Source organism: Aquarana catesbeiana, linkage group LG01 (genome assembly GCF_042186555.1).
Source record: "Aquarana catesbeiana isolate 2022-GZ linkage group LG01, ASM4218655v1, whole genome shotgun sequence".
Classification (NCBI taxonomy): domain Eukaryota; kingdom Metazoa; phylum Chordata; class Amphibia; order Anura; family Ranidae; genus Aquarana; species Aquarana catesbeiana.
In genome coordinates this window covers 85,366,415-85,384,610 of record NC_133324.1, presented here as the reverse complement: position 1 = coordinate 85,384,610, position 18,196 = coordinate 85,366,415, and the positions used below count along the sequence as shown (strand labels likewise).

Sequence of the window (18,196 nt, the reverse complement as noted above, 5' to 3'; positions counted from 1 at the left end):
TTTTTTATTTTTTTTTTTTATATTTCCTTTGAATTCCAAACCAGGGTTTCTGTTTCACTTAATACTCAACTGAAAGGTGTTCTGGTGTAAATAAAAGCAGTATGCGATTATTGTCCTAGCCAGGTGATGGGAGAACAGAGTAGGATTTACGGTTGTTTGGTTTTCTCAGCGCAGAAGCTGGTTTGGCATTGGCCGCGTGTTGCTTCTTGTAGTAAACAGTGATGTCAGCCAATCAGAGGGTTTGTGTTGTTACCCTCCCCTTTGACTACTGCTCTTCTGTACAATGTGTTTTTAATCCAGCGATCTAGAATGGTCTGAATTGTGTGCTTATGACACACAGGTTTTTTTTCCGTGGTCTCTTTTTTTTTTTTTTTTTCCGACACACGGGAAGAACAGATCGGAATTGCTTTGTGGATGAGATTTATAGAGGATTCGTTAAAGTGACACCAAACTATAAAAATAATCCATACATATTCACTGCTTAACAGTGCTGTAATCTGTTTTTCATAAAACGTGTTCACACCTGTGCGTTTTTCAGTGCGTTTTCAGATTTGCAGAAATGACCTACAGTCCATTTAACATTAGTTCCTATGGGTCACATTCACATCTATGACATTTCCACCTGTGCATTTTTTTGCAAAGGTGCAGGAACTTTTTTTTTTTTTTTTTTTTTTTACATGGAAGACGGTGCATTGGCTCCATAGACTTCAATGGAATTGCAGAAGATGCATGGAAAAACACATGTACATGCATTTTTGGTGGATTTCCTGCTTGACCAGACACCTCCTCCTAGCAACATTTAAAGAGTTGTACAGACAGAAGTTTTTTTTTTTATCTAGATGCCTTCTATGCATTAAAATAAAAAGCCCCCCCCCCCCCAATACTTACCTGAGCCCCAGCAATGTCCACAAGACCCTTGGCTGTCCAGGACTCTCCCTCCTGATTGGCTGAGACGCAGCAGCAGTGCCACTGGCTCCTGCAGCTGTCAATCAAGTCAGTTAGCCAATCAGGAGAGAGAGGAGGCGGGGCTGAACAGCAGCTCCATGTCTGAATGGCCATACGAAGCTGCAGCTCGGCTTGGGTGCCCCCATAGCAAGCTGCTTGCTCTGGGGGGCACTCGACAGCAGGGAGGGGTTAGGAGCAGCGAAGAGGGTCTAGAGAAGAGGAGGATCCGGGCTGCTCTGTGCAAAACCAACTGCACAGAGGAAGTAAGTATAACATGTTTGTTTTTAAAAAAAAAAAAAAAAAAGACTTTACAATCACTTTGAAAGTAGAACTATAGGCAAAATATTATTATTTTGTATTTATTTTATTTTATTTTGGATAGTGTAAGGGAGAGTAACCCAGGTTTTTTTTTTTTTTTTTTTTTTTTTTTCCACCGTGTCCCATTGTGGAGATTTACCTTCACTTCCTGTCCCATAGCCAAACAGGAAGTGTGAGAATCCCTGCAAATTAAGGGAATTCTTTGGGGACCCCCAGCTCACCAGAACTAGTGTCTCCGTTGGAAGATTTCCCCTCTACTACTTTTGTGGGGGGGAAATTTTTTTTTTTTACTTTCACTTTCAATGATAATGGTAAACAGGACAAGTAGGGTGAATCTCCCTAATAGGGACACAGACGCCAATAAAAACTGACAAGCGTACCAATTCTTTCTTCTTTCTTCTTCTTCTTTCTTCTTTCTTTTTTTTTTTTTTTTTCTTTTTTCTTTTTTCTTTTTTCTTTTTTTTTCTTTTTTCTTTTTTCTTTTTTCTTTTTTCTTTTCTTTTTTCTTTTTTCTTTTTTCTTTTTTCTTTTTTCTTTTTTCTTCTTTCTTTTTTCTTTTTTCTTTTTTCTTCTTTCTTCTTTCTTCTTTCTTCCCTGAATCGCACAAACGCAATCTGCATTCCTATGTGGTTCAGTCCAGTGTGATATATTTTTTTTTTCAGCTCATTCTTTTCAATGGGATGAAATCGCACCAATGGTAGTACATGCACTACTTTTTTCAAAAACGTACTGCATCTGTGATCTGCATTTAGGCTATTTTCACAAGGGGACGGCGTCGGCGGTAAAGCGCCGCTACTTTTTCCAATTTTGCGGCGCTATTCGGCCGCTAGAGGAGCGCATTTACACACCCCCCCAGCGGCCGAGAAAGGGTTAAAACCATCGCAAAGTGCTGCCCATTGATTTCATTGGGCACCGCTCCAAAGATGCTGCTAGCAGGACTTCTTTTTTTTTTTTTTTTTACCGTCCTGCCAGCGCACCGCTCCAGTGTGAAAGTCCTCAGGGCTTTCACATTGGAGAGACAGCAGCGGCTCTTTCAGGGTGCTTTGCAGGCGCTATTTTTAGCGCTGTAGCGCCTGCTAAGTGCCCCAGTGTGAAAGGGGTCTTAGGATATCATTAGAATTTGTATTGACACTCGCAGCAGATTGCACACCTAGTGTGCTTTCAACGCGGTGCAGGAAACGCGTGCAAAGTTCCAGTGTGAACAAGCCCCGAGTTTAGAGTCGCTTTAAACCCGATTACCAAAAGTAGTTCATGTACTACTTTTGGCGACTGCGGGGGTGTTTTGAATAAACCTCTGTGCATGAACTCGCGCAGATGTCGCTCAAATCGCCCCCGAAGTTGGACTGCCTTGCCTGGTTTGAAATCACGCGAGTAAAGCTGAACTTGCGCAATTTCTAACCCGCAGTAGTGTGAACCTAGGCTAAATCACAGATCTACATCTGCGCTAATTAAAGTGGACCATTTATACAGTAAGGCTTCTAGTATGCCAAATCACATTATTATTCATTTATTAGCGCCAATATTTTAGGTTAGGTTCACACCTGTGCAGGAATGCGTGTTATCGCATGCATTGCCACAGCCACACACAAAATGTGGTGCTCAGAGAACACGTGTGGGGGTGCCATTAACTCTTAGTGGCATCCCCATGCACTGAAAAACGCAGTGCGGTTTCACGCACATGGAAATGCATGGTGCAAAAGCTCCATTAGACAGCACTTTCCATATTGTACATTCACATCCGTCCCTACTCTCAAAATACTTACAATCTAAGGTCCCTATCATACGTGCATTTTGCTCATCCCTGACTGGTTTGGACATCATAAAAAGGCACTACATTTGTTTTTTTTAGTAAATCGACCCCATAGTTTTGCCCCTTTTTAGCACAGAATGATTGTACAGGCAAATTCACAGGATGAATAGCTCATGAATGCATCCCTGATATTGACTGTTGTTAAAAAATACTCCCTTTTTAAAAAAAAAAAAAAAAAAAAAAAAAAAGCCCAACTCCAGGAAACCTAAAAATTATCCATTGCAGAGCTCCTGCTCTTTTTTTTTTTTTGGCAACAATCTTCATGCAATTTTTAAAGGCGCGTTTTGATGCGATTGCCACAAAACAGAATTGCGTGGCAGTAGCTGCAAAATTGCACCGGGTTTGGGGTGCCATGAATAGGCACCCTAAATGCGTGTTGCATGTTTTGCAGCGATTGCCATGTGATGTGATTTGATTTGGACTTTAGTCTATTACAAATTCCCAAATGTGAATGGGGCCTTTCAGTGATATATTAATATTCTATAATTCCCTAGAATAAAGAAGGAATCCAGAACTTTTTCATTGTAGTACTATCCTGTCTGATTTGATACTAATTTTTTACATAGTAGGTGAGGTTGAAAAAAGACAACCTATGTGTGTGATTTATATGTCAGTATTACATTGTATATCCCTGTATGTTGTGGTTGAAATTGAATGGATGATTTAGGTTTGTCCTCCTATTACATAGTTTCATACACCGATTGTATAGTGTATGGCCAGCCTTGGATCTTACTGAAATTTGCATCTATGTAATTCTTGCTGCATTTCCTATGTGTTTTTCCTACGTAGTCATTGCTGTCAGTGGCCTTGATGAACGTGTTACTGTAACCCTGAACAGGTTAGTGAACAACTACTATATAACAGCTCGCGTCTGCCCGGGACCTATTCATCAGCCGGTTCTCTCTCTCTCTCTCTCTCTCTCTCTCTCTCTCTCTCTCTCTCTCTCTCTCTCTCTCTCTCTCTCTCTCTCTCTCTCTCTCTCTCCTTCTCTCTCTCCTTCTCTCTCTCCTTCTCTCTCTCCTTCTCTCTCTCCTTCTCTCTCTCCTTCTCTCTCTCCTTCTCTCTCTCCTTCTCTCTCTCCTTCTCTCTCTCCTTCTCTCTCTCCTTCTCTCTCTCCTTCTCTCTCTCCTTCTCTCTCTCCTTCTCTCTCTCCTTCTCTCTCTCCTTCTCTCTCTCCTTCTCTCTCTCCTTCTCTCTCTCCTTCTCTCTCCTGCCAAGAGCAGCAAACCAGCCCATCCCAGTCTGATCCAGTGTGAGTTGGTCACCCTCCCCGTGCAGCTGCAGGCTCGGGAGAGTGGGGCAGGTAGGCGGCACCGTCCACACTTGCTGTGTGTTTAGCATGACGCTCAGCTCATTAACCTTTGCCAGGTGCTGAGCCACAGCCTAATACAGCTCTCCGGTATGTGTCATCGACAACACGCGTTAGGTCACTAGGCTGGATGAGCTGCGTTTTTGGTTATTTTTAGGACATGGTTTTTCTCATGGAACCTTTCTGTTTAAATAGAAAATATAGAACTGCAATTTTTTTGCATGAAATGGATATTTGGCTTTTAATATTTTTTTTTTTTTACCCTCCTCGTTTGAAGATCAAAGAACCTTGTACAGTAGAACTTCCCGGTCCCTTCAAGTGAAAGCTAGCTGGATTTTATTTTATTTATTTCAGGTACTTATATAGCGCCATCAATTTACGCAACGCTTTACATATACATTGTACTTTCACATCAGTCCCTATCCTCAAGGAGCTTACAACTTGAGGTCCCTAACTCGCATTCATACATACTAGGGACAATTTAGACAGGATCCAATTAACCTACCAGCATGTCTTTAGAGTGTGGGAGGAAACTGGGTGAACATGCAAACTCCAGGCAGATGGTGTCGTGGTCGGGATTTGGACCAGCAACCCTTTTTGCTGCTAGGTGAAAGTGCTAACCACTACACCACTGTGCTGCCCGTTTTTGTGTTGTATTTATTACAGGTACTTGTAGTACCAAATCTCTCTCTCTCTCTCTCTCTCTCTCTCTCTCTCTCTCTCTCTCTCTCTCTCTCTCTCTCTCATGATTGGCCATTTTCCCTCCCCGGTGTCATGTGACTCGTTAGCGTTACATGGTCTCAGGTGAAAAAAAGAATTGTTGCTTTACATAAAGATGGCCTAGGCTATAAGAAGATTGGCAAGACCCTGAAAATGAGCTACAGCACGGTGGCCAAGACCATACAGCGGTTAAACAAAACAGGTTCCACTCAGAACAGGCCTCGCCATGGTCGACCAAAGAAGTTGAGTGCACGTGCTCAGTTGTCTTTGGGAAATAGACGTATGAGTGTTGCCAGAATTGCTGCAGAGGTTAAAGAGGGGGGGGGGTCAGCCTGTCAATGCTCAGACCATACGCCGCACACTGCATCAAATTGGTCTGCATGGCTGTCATCCCAGAAGGAAGCCTCTTCTAAAGATGATGCACAAGGAACCCGCAAACAGTTTGCTGAAGACAAGCAGACTAAGGACATGGATTACTGGAACCATGTTCCGTGGTCTGACGAGACCAAGATAAACTTATTTGGTTCAGATGGTGTCAAGCGTGTGTGGTGGCAACCAGGTGAGAAATACAAAGACAAGTATGTCTTGCCTACAGTCAAGCATGATGGTGGAAGTGTCATTGTCTGGGGCTGCATGAGTGCTGCTGGCACTAGGGAGCTACAGTTCATTGAGGGAACCATGAATGCCAACATGTACTGTGAGATACTGAAGCAGAGCATGATCCCCTCCCTTCAGAGACTGGGCCGCAGGGCAGTATTCCAATGTAATGACGCCAAACACACCTCCACGATGACCACTGCCTTGCTAAAGAAGCTGAGGGTAAAAGTGATGGACTGGCCAAGCATGTCTCCAGACCTAAACCCTATTGAGCATCTGTGGGGCATCCTCAAAAGGAAGGTGGAGGAGCGTAAGGTCTCTAACATCCACCAGCTCCGTGACGTCGTCATGGAGGAGTGGAAGAGGACTCCAGTGGCAACCTGTGAAGCTCTGGTGAACTCCATGCCCAAGAGGGTTTAAGGCAGTGCTGGAAAATAATGGTGGCCACACAAAATATTGACACTTTGGGCCCAATTTGGACATTTTCACTTAGGGGTGTACTCACTTTTGTTGCCAGCGGTTTAGTCATTAATGGCTGTGTGTTGAGTTATTTTGAGGGGACAGCAAATTTACACTGTTATACAAGTTGTACACTCACTACTTTACATTGTAGCAAAGTGTCATTTCTTCAGTGTTATCACATGAAAGGATATGCTGTATTTTTTGCACCAGAAGACGCACTTTTTTCCCCCCCAAAAATGGGGGAAAATTGTCCCTGCGTCTTATGGAGCGAATACTGAACAGCCACCACTGCTGCTGCAAACTATGTCCCAAGTCCTCCTTCCTAGCTGCTGCCCGGTTGTATCTGAGGCTGAGAGCCAGCCAGCCAGAGGGGGTTGTGAATTGTAATGGCAGTGTCCTCCACTGCCTGAGGTGAGCTGGTGATAATGGGGTGGGAGGTGTGGGCTGGCATGATATCCACTGCCCAGTCACCTGAGCTGTTGTGATAAAAGAGGCTGAAGGGGTATTTGTGTCTGCCCTGCCACCCTGAGCTGATCTGGGAAGGGGGGAGGTTGCTGTGTCCACCACCACCACCCAGGTATAGTGTAGCTGAGCTGATTTGATAGAGGGGTGGTATTACTGTGTCTCCACCACCCACCTATAGTAGTAGTAGTAGTATAAAATTAAATATTTTAGTACACCATTTGGTTCAGAATATTTTTTTTTTCTTGTTTTCCTCCTCTAAAACCTAGGTGCGTCTTATGGTCAGGTGTGTCTTTTATGGTGCAAAAAATACGGTAATAAAATATTTACAAAAATGTGAGGGGTGTACTCACTTTTGTGAGATTGTGTGTGTGTGTGTGTGTGTGTGTGTGTGTGTGTGTATATATGTGTTCAAACTCCTTGAAATTTTCCACATTTTGTCATGTTACAGCCAAAAATGTAAATGTATTTTATTGAGATTTTATGTGATAGACCAACACAAAGTGGCACATAATTGTGAAGTGGAAGGAAAATAATAAATGGTTTTCAAAATTTTTTACAAATAAATATGTGAAAAGTGTGGCGAGCATTTGTATTCAGCCCAACTGAGTCAATACTTTGTAGAACCACCTTTCACTGCAATTACAGCTGCAAGTCTTTTTAGGGATGTCTCTACCAGCTTTGTACATCTAGAGTGAAATTTTTGCCCATTCTTCTTTGCAAAATAGCTCAAACTCTGTAAGATTGGATGGAGAGCGTCTGTGAACAGCAATTTTCAAGTCTTCCCACAGATTCTCAATTGGATTCAGGTCTGGACTGGGCTATTCTAACACATGAATATGCTTTGATCTAAACCATTCCATTGTAGCTCTGGCTGTAGGTGGAAGGTGAACCTCCGCCCCAGTCTCAAGTCTTTTGCAGACTCTTAACATTTTTTTTCTTCTAAGATTGCCCTGTATTTGGCTCCATCCATCTTCCCATCAACTCTGACCAGCTTCCCTGTCCCTGCTGAAGAAAAGCATCTCCACAATATGATGCTGCCACCACCAGTTGCTTGTTTACATCATGTCCATTGAGCTGCATTTTTTTTTTTTATGTTGTTTGAGAAAATGCAAAGCGTTCTCTGAATTGGCCCCCATGCCAAGCAAGTGACCTCCTGTGTTCACTATGCACCAGTGTAGTCACTAGGAATGGGATGTGGGTGGAAATCGGTGTAGTGGTGACTATTACAGTGCTTTCCAGCCTTCATGGGGATCCCAAGTGTATTGCACATACAATACATATTTATATTGGTCCAAGCTGGTCCTATGTAAAAACTGCCATTCCTAAATTTCAGCTTTAAGGTGTGGTGCAGTGTGCTGCATACTGGCGGGGCTTGAAATTTCAGCTGAGCGATTGGTGTCACCTACTCTAGGATGTCCATATCTTCTGGAGATGGGGGGAAAAAGGTGATAAATCATCCGTGTCCTATGCCCCCTGGTGAATTATCATGGATCACAGAGAGAGCTATAAAAGTTCTACTGTACATGAATCATATTGTGTATGGCACCATCCAAAAATGATGCATAATTTAGTAATTATCCCAAAAGATTTTAATTACGAAGTGGAAATGTGTAGACATGTAATTAAAAATCCATTGCTGCATTATTTGATTGCATACCATGACTTCTGCACTGTAAATGGCTATAGACGCCTTGTTCACACTTTTTTAAGGGTGTGCAATGCTGATAAATGCACAATGCCTAAAACACTTCTTTGATTGGCAGTAACACGTCACATGACTTGTCTTTCAGATAATTCATTGCTTACCCAACCAGCATTTGCACAGGACAAAAAGGAACGCTCATTTAAGGTACAATTTTGTTTTTTTTTTCAACATTTGCAGAATAAACAATTTCAATTTCAGCACAATCAAAAGCGGTTGAAGATGTAGGAAAGTTGCCGCATGTATGACCAACCAAAAGGGAGACTTAAAAAGTAACTTGTAGGGACAGAAATATAGATTCTGGAGCTTAGGGGTGTAATTGTCAAGGATATACAGGAAATTTTACAAATAACCTGTCCAGAATGATCGTATAGAAAGAACTGGACGGCCGCACACCGGGATAGGCAGATAAAATCTTCTTTATTCAAAACATGGAATAATAAAATACATGATACCGCTGGAGTGGTACAGCTGAGCCGCTAACGCGTTTCACGCTCGTACAGAGCAGCTATGAGTAAGCGCTCTGTGCGAGCGTGAAACACGTTAGCGGCTAAGCTGTGCCACTCCAGCGGTGTCATGTATTTTATTATTCCATGTTTTGAATAAAGAAGATTTTATCTGCCTATCCCGGTGTGCGGCCATCCAGATCTTACTACACGATTACACTTGTACCAGCAATTGCCAGCACCTGGGGCTCTCTCCTTTCTTTTGCTGTGGAGGAAAAGAGATTTCAGCCTGGCTTGTCCGGAGCGGTGGTAACTATTTCTAACCTGTCCAGAATGAACAAATGTAAATTTGTTCTAATAGTGCAACCCTTTTCTCTCTGGGAGAGGTGTGTGTGCTGTTATTCACATGTATGCTCTCCATGTTTTATAGAAGAATTGTCAGTCCAATGTAAGGCAGTAAGTATCCCATGATGGCTGTCTCCTGCTTGAACTCACAGCTGATAACTGTCTTCTATAGGAGGGTAAATCTCTGTTAACAAAGACTGTAGTTTTTTTTTTTATATAATTAGGACAGCACATTGATTATATGATATAGATCTGCTTTGACAGGAAGAGAATACAAATAAACAATCCATAAATGGTGAAGCTACATTATAACCGTTCCCAATATTCAGACTATTACCTTTTGGCCTCATGCACACAGGACATTTTATTTTTTTCCCCCTTTCTCTGAACACCTTTGCTTCAGGGGAGGAAAATGCAGCTGGTAAAATGCACCTAAAGTCTTGTTTCGCATGCGCGTTAATGTGCGTTATTGCATTCTATTGGCCAGAATATTTATTCTGGCCATTAGAATGCGTTAACACACCGCCTGTGGAAGGGAATTCCACATCCTTGCCGCTCTTACAGTAAAGAACCCTTTACATAGTTTAAGATTAAACCTCTTTTCTTCTAAATGTTTTTTTATGCCCAAATGCTCCTCTCCCAAAAGCACTTGTGGTGAACTTCTTTATCTGCTCCTAAATGCCTTTTAAATGCCTATGTGTGCACGAAGGCTGACATAGAAGGGCATTTAGAGGCAGAAAAAAAGTCAAACGCCTATAAAAGCGTTTTTGACATCCCCGTGTGCATGACGTAAATAGAGATATAAATAGAGGTATATAGAGATAAGAAGGGCAACAAAGCTAATAAAGGGTCTGGAGGATCTTCGTTATGAGGAAAGGTTGCAAGCACTGAACTTATTCTCTCTGGAGAAGAGACGCTTGAGAGGGGATTTGATTTCAATTTATAAATACCGTACTGGTGACCCCACAATAGGGATAAAACTTTTTCGCGGAAGAGAGTTTAACAAGACTCGTGGCCACTCATTACAATTAGAAGAAAAGAGGTTTAATCTTAAACTATGTAAAGGGTTCTTTACTGTAAGAGCGGCAAGGATGTGGAATTCCCTTCCACAGGCGGTGGTCTCAGCGGGAAGCATCAATAGTTTCAAGAAACTATTAGATAAGCACCTGAATGACCGCAACAAACAGGGATATACAATGTAATACATTGGACTTGATGGACTTGTGTCTTTTTTTTTTAACCTCTCCTACTATGTAACTATATGTGGCGCTAACTCAAAGTGCATAAATGTGATGAAATAAATATAATCCAGTTCTTCAAGTAAAGTGCATATGCGTAAAGAACAAAATCACATAAATAAAGTGACTAAACATCTATTAAATTCATAGGAAGTGACATTGGATAAATGACAGTGAAAATTCATGAAATATGACATCAAATAAATAAACAAATGTGTGCATGAGGCCTTCCACCCAAAAGGGAAAGTTAAGCTTTTTTTTTTAATTGGGAAAAAAACAACTTTATTGGTATACATGGGTACATTCAACATAAATGTATAGTATAGTACATAGCATATGTTTAATAAACTTATTTATACAATAACAATTTTATTTTTTTTATTTCCCCTCAATAGAGTGGATCAGTTGGGTGTCTCGCCATCTTCCATCCATCTATCCCACACTCTAGAGTATTTTTGTGTACATCCCCTATGGGTATAGACCATTTTCCTGTATGAAAGGGTATCATTTAATTACCTTTTTCCAGATCTAAAGTGTAGGGAGCAATGTCTGCATTCAAGATCTGGCTATCACTTTTCGTGCTATGAATAAGGTTTCATACATGAATATGGCTTGGTATTTGTCAACTGCAGAAAGATTACTGCTTCCCAGCCAATGAGAGCAAGGGTCCCACTATGAAGCATGCTGGCAGGGGACAGGCTTTTCGACGAAAAGCAATAGTAAATAATTGAAGACCTTTTTTTTGTTTTAATACACCTAGACGTAATTGACTAATTGAACCGGAAAGCTGAATTAGGTTTTACCTCTCCTAATCCCCCCCCTTACCCCAGAGATACAAGGTTTTTGGGCGGTGATTTTTTTTTTTTTTTTTTTTAAAGCTAAATGCTGCAGGGCTTTCTGTAACGTAAAAAATAACCTGCTTAGCTCTGTAATCTCATGTATTATTCAAATGGCAATATATCGGAGTCAGCATAGATATCCATCAGACGATGGAAAGTTCTCACTTTCTGTATGTTTGTTCTTACTTGCAGAGACACGCAGGAGATCTTGTACTCAAATCTGAACATGGTAAGTCATATTTTGATGAATTTAATGCACATTCTTATAGAAAACAACTTAGAATTAAATACAGTAAATGGTTAAATCCTCTTCAAAGTGCAAGTCACTTAAAGTACAGCTCCTTTTTTATTTTTTTTTATTTTTATTTTATTAGCTTTGGATAGCGTAGAGGTGGATTAGAACACCTGCCAATTGTTGTTGCTGTCTGTGTCCCCCGTAAGGGAGATTCATTCTTTCGATTTTGTCCTGTTCACCATCATTATTGAAAGTGACAGTAAAAGAAATTTTGGGATCTCCCCAGAAAAGTAATAAAGGAGAATTCTTCCACTGGGGACACTAGTTCTGGTGACCTGGTGGTGCCCAAGAAGTTCCCTTGATTTGCAGGGATTTCCTCTCACTTCCTGTTTCAACTATGGGACAGGAAGTGAGGGGGAATCTCCCCAATGGGACACAGATGGAAAAATAAAATAAACTGACATGGGGTTATGAACCTCCCTTACTCTATCCTAAATGTAAAAAAAAAAATGTCTATAGGTTGTACTTTAACCTGTTCAGGTCCACCCTATAGCAGTTTTACCTCTGCGTTGTATCACGTATGTGTGTGTGTATATATATATATATTAATTAGTATATGTGTGTGCCAACACTTCCGGGTAGGGGCTGCACATGCACGCCACTGGCGGCGTGCACCCGCTTTAGGTATAGACAGCATGAGCCAATTTAGCGGTGTCTGGCGGCACCCGCCAATCATGAGGAAGATCAGTACACAAATTCGCCAGTACACCATGGATCTTCAACTGCAGTCCAAAAGTTTTATTGCAGAAAGATCACATAACAAAAGAATCAGTGCAGCGTTTCAGAGCTGTGCGGGAGCCCTTTGTCAGGCATGTGATCATCACATGCCTGACGAAGGGGTCCTGCACAGCTCCGAAACGTACTGATTCTTTTTCAGTGTCCAGCTAGTAATCGCTACGGCACCCGCTACCAATGAACCTGTAATCCAAGAACGTGTGCGATGGGAATATAGACAAGATCGTGAGGAAGTGACACAGGTACTGTGATCTGTCTATGTAAACAAGGCAGATCACTGTGCTGACAAAGCAGGGAATAAATTCTACCTATTCCCCTAGTAAAAGCACCTTCCACAGTACACACATAAACACTGGCTAGGCACACATTTAACCCTTTGATCGTCCCTCATGTTAACCCCTTCCCAGCCAGTGTCATTAGTACAGTAACGGTGCATATTTTTAGCACTGATCCGATACCAAGAAAGTTCCTGGAGTTTGAGAATGGCTATTATTACCCCTCCCCTCCAACACACCCCTGTTTATTAACAGTGTGCTCCCTTTTAGTTCTGTGCAGACTAGGGTGCCTTTGACTTTCCTCCACATCCCTTTTTCTGTTTCTTTTTCTGCAGTATGAGCGTCTATTCAGCTTATTGCAGCAAATATGGCCATGTATAAAGTGTGTGGACTGTGATTGAAAAGCAGATGTAGTTTACCCATACTGCCATACAGGGGGCAGCATCAGTATAGTACGCTCCCCAGCTGCCCTTCTATATTACTAAACAGTGATAAAGTCCTGTGTAAGCTTCAAATCTTCAATGAAGGCTCCCATGTGACAACCCTCAGACCGATGATTGGCCACTCATGGCATTGATGGGGCGGCAGGGTGTAATGTCCCCATACCTGGAAGTACCAGTGTTTCCCCCAGGCCATAGCTCTGTAGAGAGCATTGAAAGTACATAGAGCCTGTTTCCACTGCCTTATGAAAAGTGAGCCTATCCCTTTGCTCAGTATGTGTATGACACATTTTTGCTTTAGGGCACGTTCACGTGTTGCGGCAGCCCCTGCCACCCCTCTACAAAGCGATCTACAGTGGACCACTTTTCAGAGGGCGTTTGACAGGAATTGAGGTAATACATCGCCTACTCACAACCTGATTTAACCTTGTAAATGCCGCAGTGGCTCGGCCCCTTAGACCTGCATCGGTCGCTGTGGCAAATGCGACATGCTGCTTAATTTTTGCCAAGCCTGTGAAGGACAGCGCCATGTAGACCCCTGTGGATTTGCATGCATTGCTTGAGGCAGGTGGCTGTCAGCGATAAAACCGCATATGGCTCAACCCCTTGATTTTGCTGCCTCCTAGCTGCACTTGTGAACAAAGCTGGATTGTCCTTAAGGGGATAATCTATCAATTTTTTTTTAATATGAGTAAAACCTGTGCGCTCCATATTATTCAAGGCCCGACTGAAATCCTGAGCACTGGTTCACAATGATGCGATTTTGGATTTGTTTCAGAGCGCACCAAATCGCATGTCAAGTGAGATAACAGCTTTCTATGGCGGTCATTCACACTTGTGCATGCCAAACTTGATGCCACCCCAAAAGGGTCCTGTGCGTTCTAGAGCCCCTTAGACTTGAATTAAAACTGCATTCAAATTGCATAGGTGTTCAAATTAACTGCAATTTCAGTGCGTTTTCTAGGACTCTTCGCTGTATTTGTGAGCTCCTTTCGAGTTAGAGAGAGATTTTGGCCAGAATAGAAACTGCAACTGCAACCAATTCAGGGTAGATTTGATTTAAATCATAATTTTTAAAGGGCAACTGTCATCTCTGTCCCTCAGCGGCTCCTCCTCTGACCCGCTGTTGACTCACTGACAGTCCCATTCACTTTAATGGGACGGCTGGTGATGCGGCAGTGACACAACAAGGTGAGGGATGTGACAGCAGCAGGTGAGTGGATGTCCGCTAACCGGCACTGACATGAAGGATCTCAAATGACAGGCGCTCTTTTAATGTAAGGACTTTTATTTTTGCTATTAGTTAGAATCTTTATATTTGCAAACAAAATGCAGGTGTCCTATTTAGAATAATAAGCTGTCAGGTTAGTAAAACAGCGACCGATTCAATCATACAGTTTGTAGTGTACATAGATTTGCGAAACAATTGGACATTGGAATATTCCTGCACTTTGTTTTTATCTCCTGGTTACTGTGAAATTGTGTGAATTCATCAATGCAGTGCATGTTATCTCAGTTTGCAGAGCTTGGATTCATTGAATGAGTTTACCAAAATTGTAAATATTGCAGAATATACAGTCTCATGCTATATAACTAAGCTCCATTTCATGCTGAATAAACTAAATTATTAATGTATCTTAAATGGAAACTATCTTTAGATTGATAAATAGATTTTTACTCATTTTATTAAAATTAATTTGATAAAAATAAATAAAAATCGATATTAAATTAAAAAAAAAATCATTGATTTTTATACACCCCGGTCCAATTGCATGAAAATCGCACCAGAATCCCCCCGCAACTGCTCCTTAATTAAAAATGAATAGAAATTGCACTGCATCAGCGTGAACCAGGGCTGAAAGATTTTGTATGAGGAGTGAACCTTTCCAGTCTGGCTTTTGGTGATACCCTAATATAGAGGAATCTTTTTCAAAACCATTGATTTGGCAAACCTCTAAAAATGTTTCTATAGTATTTGTATTGATGCATTTCTGTTTTTTTTGCAGGCCTTTGTGTGTACGAGGAGAAGAGATTCCGATCGTCTTCATTCACTTTCAGGCCGTCCAGCTCCTCTAGTGAACATGGTAGGAAATGTTTCTTATATAAATATATTAGTTTCTTCCTCTCTTTTCCTCCCGTTTTACTATATTTATTATTATATACCCCGATTGATTATCCATAAACCTAACATTTCAGTTAAACTGACAGTATGTGTATGCACTTACTGTTAGTAAACCGGTATAAAGCCAAAAACAAAAAATGTATATATTTCGGTTTACCAATATTTAGATGCGACGGCTGCCTTCGTTTTCTACATTTTAGGTTTTCACCTGCTGATCTGTCCAGTAACACTTCCTGTCTATGGGCGTTGCCACCCTGGATGGAGCAGTGGAGACGCCTTTGTGTGCAGGCAGTGCGAATTAGCCCTAAAAGCTAACCGTTGTAAGCATCCCTGTCAGTGTTTTAAATTGCTTTTCTCAACCCTCTAGCTGCAACGTTTGCTGGACAGCTTGGTATGTTTAGCGACCTCAGTACCAGACACTTTTATCTCCTTCCTGCCCAGGTCAATTTTCAGCTTTCAGCTGTTACACTTTGAATGACAATTGCACAGTCATGCAACACTGTACCCATATAAGTTTTTTTTTGAGCTTTCTTTTGGTGGTATTTAATCACCACTGGGTTTTTTTATTCTTTGCTAAACCAACGGGAAAAAAAAAACCCTTTCTTTGTTTCCGATATAAAATGATTCTGTGTAGATGGGGGCTGCGCTGGTAATGGGGCGCTGATAATGGGGCACTGATGGGGCTGCGCTGAATATCAATGTAAATGTCATAAATTATTTTCCAATGAGGGTCACAAAAGACGAGACCTTAAGTGCCCATTGCAGCCTTATTAGCCGTCTTTCTTTCTTTCTTTGGGAGGTCTCGTCTTTTGTGACCCTTCTTGGAAAGTATTTTGTTTATGCTGTTTTTTTGGTTACGGCTGTAGCCTCTGCAACCAGGGGAGTGGTATTGGATCGGCAATCATCACTACACAGGTAGACGTATGGTGGCAGTCTGGTCTTTTTCTCTTGTTTTGTATCAATGTAAATGTCACAGTAAAGCCAGTTACCAGCTTTCCTTTCCTCAAACCGTGGCAGCGTTGAGCAAAGGAAATGCAGATAACCGTTTATTTGTTTACATGTGATCAGCTGTGATTGGGCACAGCTGATCACCTGGTAAAGAGCCAACGTCATTGGCTCTTTAACCTAATCGGTGATGTACTGTGTCTGCGGGACACAGCTCACCTCCCAGAACAAGAGAGGTCCTGCCCAGCGATCATTCCACAATAGTTTGGGCAGGAACAGGTTAAAGAAGTTTTCAAAATAACAGACTTGGGGTTCACATATATGTGAATTGAATGTGTTTTTTTTTAACCGCATCCAATTCGCAAAACATGTGAATGTGACCGGCTTTCAATGGAGCCGGTTTACACATGTGCGGAGCGGCCACGGTACGGTTTTGAAAAGGGTTCTGTGCGGTTTTGGATCCGGTTTGGTTGTGAATTCAGAGAAAAATTTACACCTGAATCGCACCTGGACCAGGAAAAAGAAACTCGCTGGACTGCAAACCGCACAGTATATGTGAACCCGGCCTTACTGGCTGGATTACCAGGTGTAAATAAAGGGGGGGAAAAAACCCTTAAACTAAAGCAGCCACCACATCTAAAAATGCAATTTAACACATTTTTGTTTTGGGGTTTAATACCACTTAAGGGCTCTTTCACACGGGGCGGATCAGTGATGATCCGCCCCGGGAACACCCGCTTGCTCAGCGGGGATCGCTCACGCTGATCCCCGCTGAGCAGGAAAATGACAGGTCCATCGCTGCACACTGTGCAGCGACGGACCTGTCAGAGCGCCGCTCTCCCCTATGGGGAATCGGATGATGACGGACCGTAGAGTCCGTCGTCATCCGATCCGATCCGAAAATGGATGGAAAAGTAGGGTTTTCCTTCGTTACACTTTTCGGATCGGAGCGGGTCGGATGTCAGTGGACATGTCACCGCTGACATCCGACGCTCCATAGGGATACATGTATGTCCGTTTTTTCATCCGAAAACGGAAAGATGAAAAACGGACATACGGATCCCTCGTGTGAAAGAGCCCTAAAGGTTATATTCTAGGAAAATGATTTACTTTATTACTATAGAAATGTGCACTGGCAACAGATATCTAGCCCTTTGTAGTCACTTTACATTACTTGGTGGTACTTTTACAGAATTGGACACGGCAGGGAAAAAATGTCCGCTGGTGTAAGGGGTACAATAGGATAAAGTAAATAAGGTGTATTATTATTATTTTTTTTTTTTTTTGGATAATTTAGGCAAGGGTTAAGCTGGCTATACACTAGTAGAATTTTGTTTAAAATGTTTTGCTTTAAGAATGTTTGTTCAATTTTCTAATCATTAGTGGGGTCAAGTGGTCATTTGAATTTGACCAAATGATGAGAAAATGTGAAGGCGCGTGATGGAAATTTTTTCTCGAACAAACACACTTCTGACAGTCTATGTGGTTTCTTCAGCAAAGTGAAATTTGGTTCCAAAATTGTTCCAAAATCCCAAACTGTTAAAAGCAAACAAAATGTTTTAAAGCACATGGAATGTACTGAGTTTTCATATGAATGTTCACTCATAAATCTATTGGGAATGACCAACTAAAGAATCTGTAATTTTGTTTTTTTTTAAACCCTGGACAAGACCTCCTCTGTTCTTTGGCTCACGTTGCCTCTCTCATGAGTTTTTTTTTTTTTTTCTACTTCTTTTTCAGGCCCAAGTGAGAAAAGAGTGCGCTCCTCTTCCTTCAGCCTTCTGACCACCTTCCCTCCAAATCAGCCAGGTAACCGCAGTCGTTCTACTACCTGAACCATGGGAGAGCCCAGAGGCAATGCAGAGACTGCATTCTATTCACCTGTCACTAGTCACCACTTCTTATCTTCTTATTTTCACATTGCCAGTGGGAAGGACAGATGCCGCATAATTACAGCATTCGTTTTTTCTTCATCTACAAACAATGAAGGCAAACATAGAGCAGACTGGTTTAAACTGGCCGTGCACTAATCAAAATTTCGTACAGTAGGTGGCCATCCCCGGTTGACTGAAGTTGATCAAATGTGGGACATTTTGTAAAAATGTCCTGGATCACAATTGTACTTAAATCCATTGCGTTACACTGCATTTTTGAAGGATTTGTTTTAATAGATTTGCATTGAACAAGG

At 41.8% G+C, this 18,196-nt stretch overlaps 1 protein-coding gene across 2 annotated transcripts in view; it reads left to right on the top strand.

Moving 5' to 3' along the window:
- Positions 1 to 18,196, top strand: part of RANBP3L (RAN binding protein 3 like) — a 71,499-nt gene that overhangs the window by 11,523 nt on the left and 41,780 nt on the right. For both annotated transcript variants that reach the window (XM_073621270.1, XM_073621264.1), the window contains exons 2-5: positions 8,417 to 8,475; positions 11,389 to 11,425; positions 14,948 to 15,025; positions 17,749 to 17,817. In XM_073621270.1, coding sequence (XP_073477371.1) covers positions 8,417 to 8,475; positions 11,389 to 11,425; positions 14,948 to 15,025; positions 17,749 to 17,817 — 243 coding nt within the window. The remainder of the gene's footprint in view (positions 1 to 8,416; positions 8,476 to 11,388; positions 11,426 to 14,947; positions 15,026 to 17,748; positions 17,818 to 18,196) is intronic.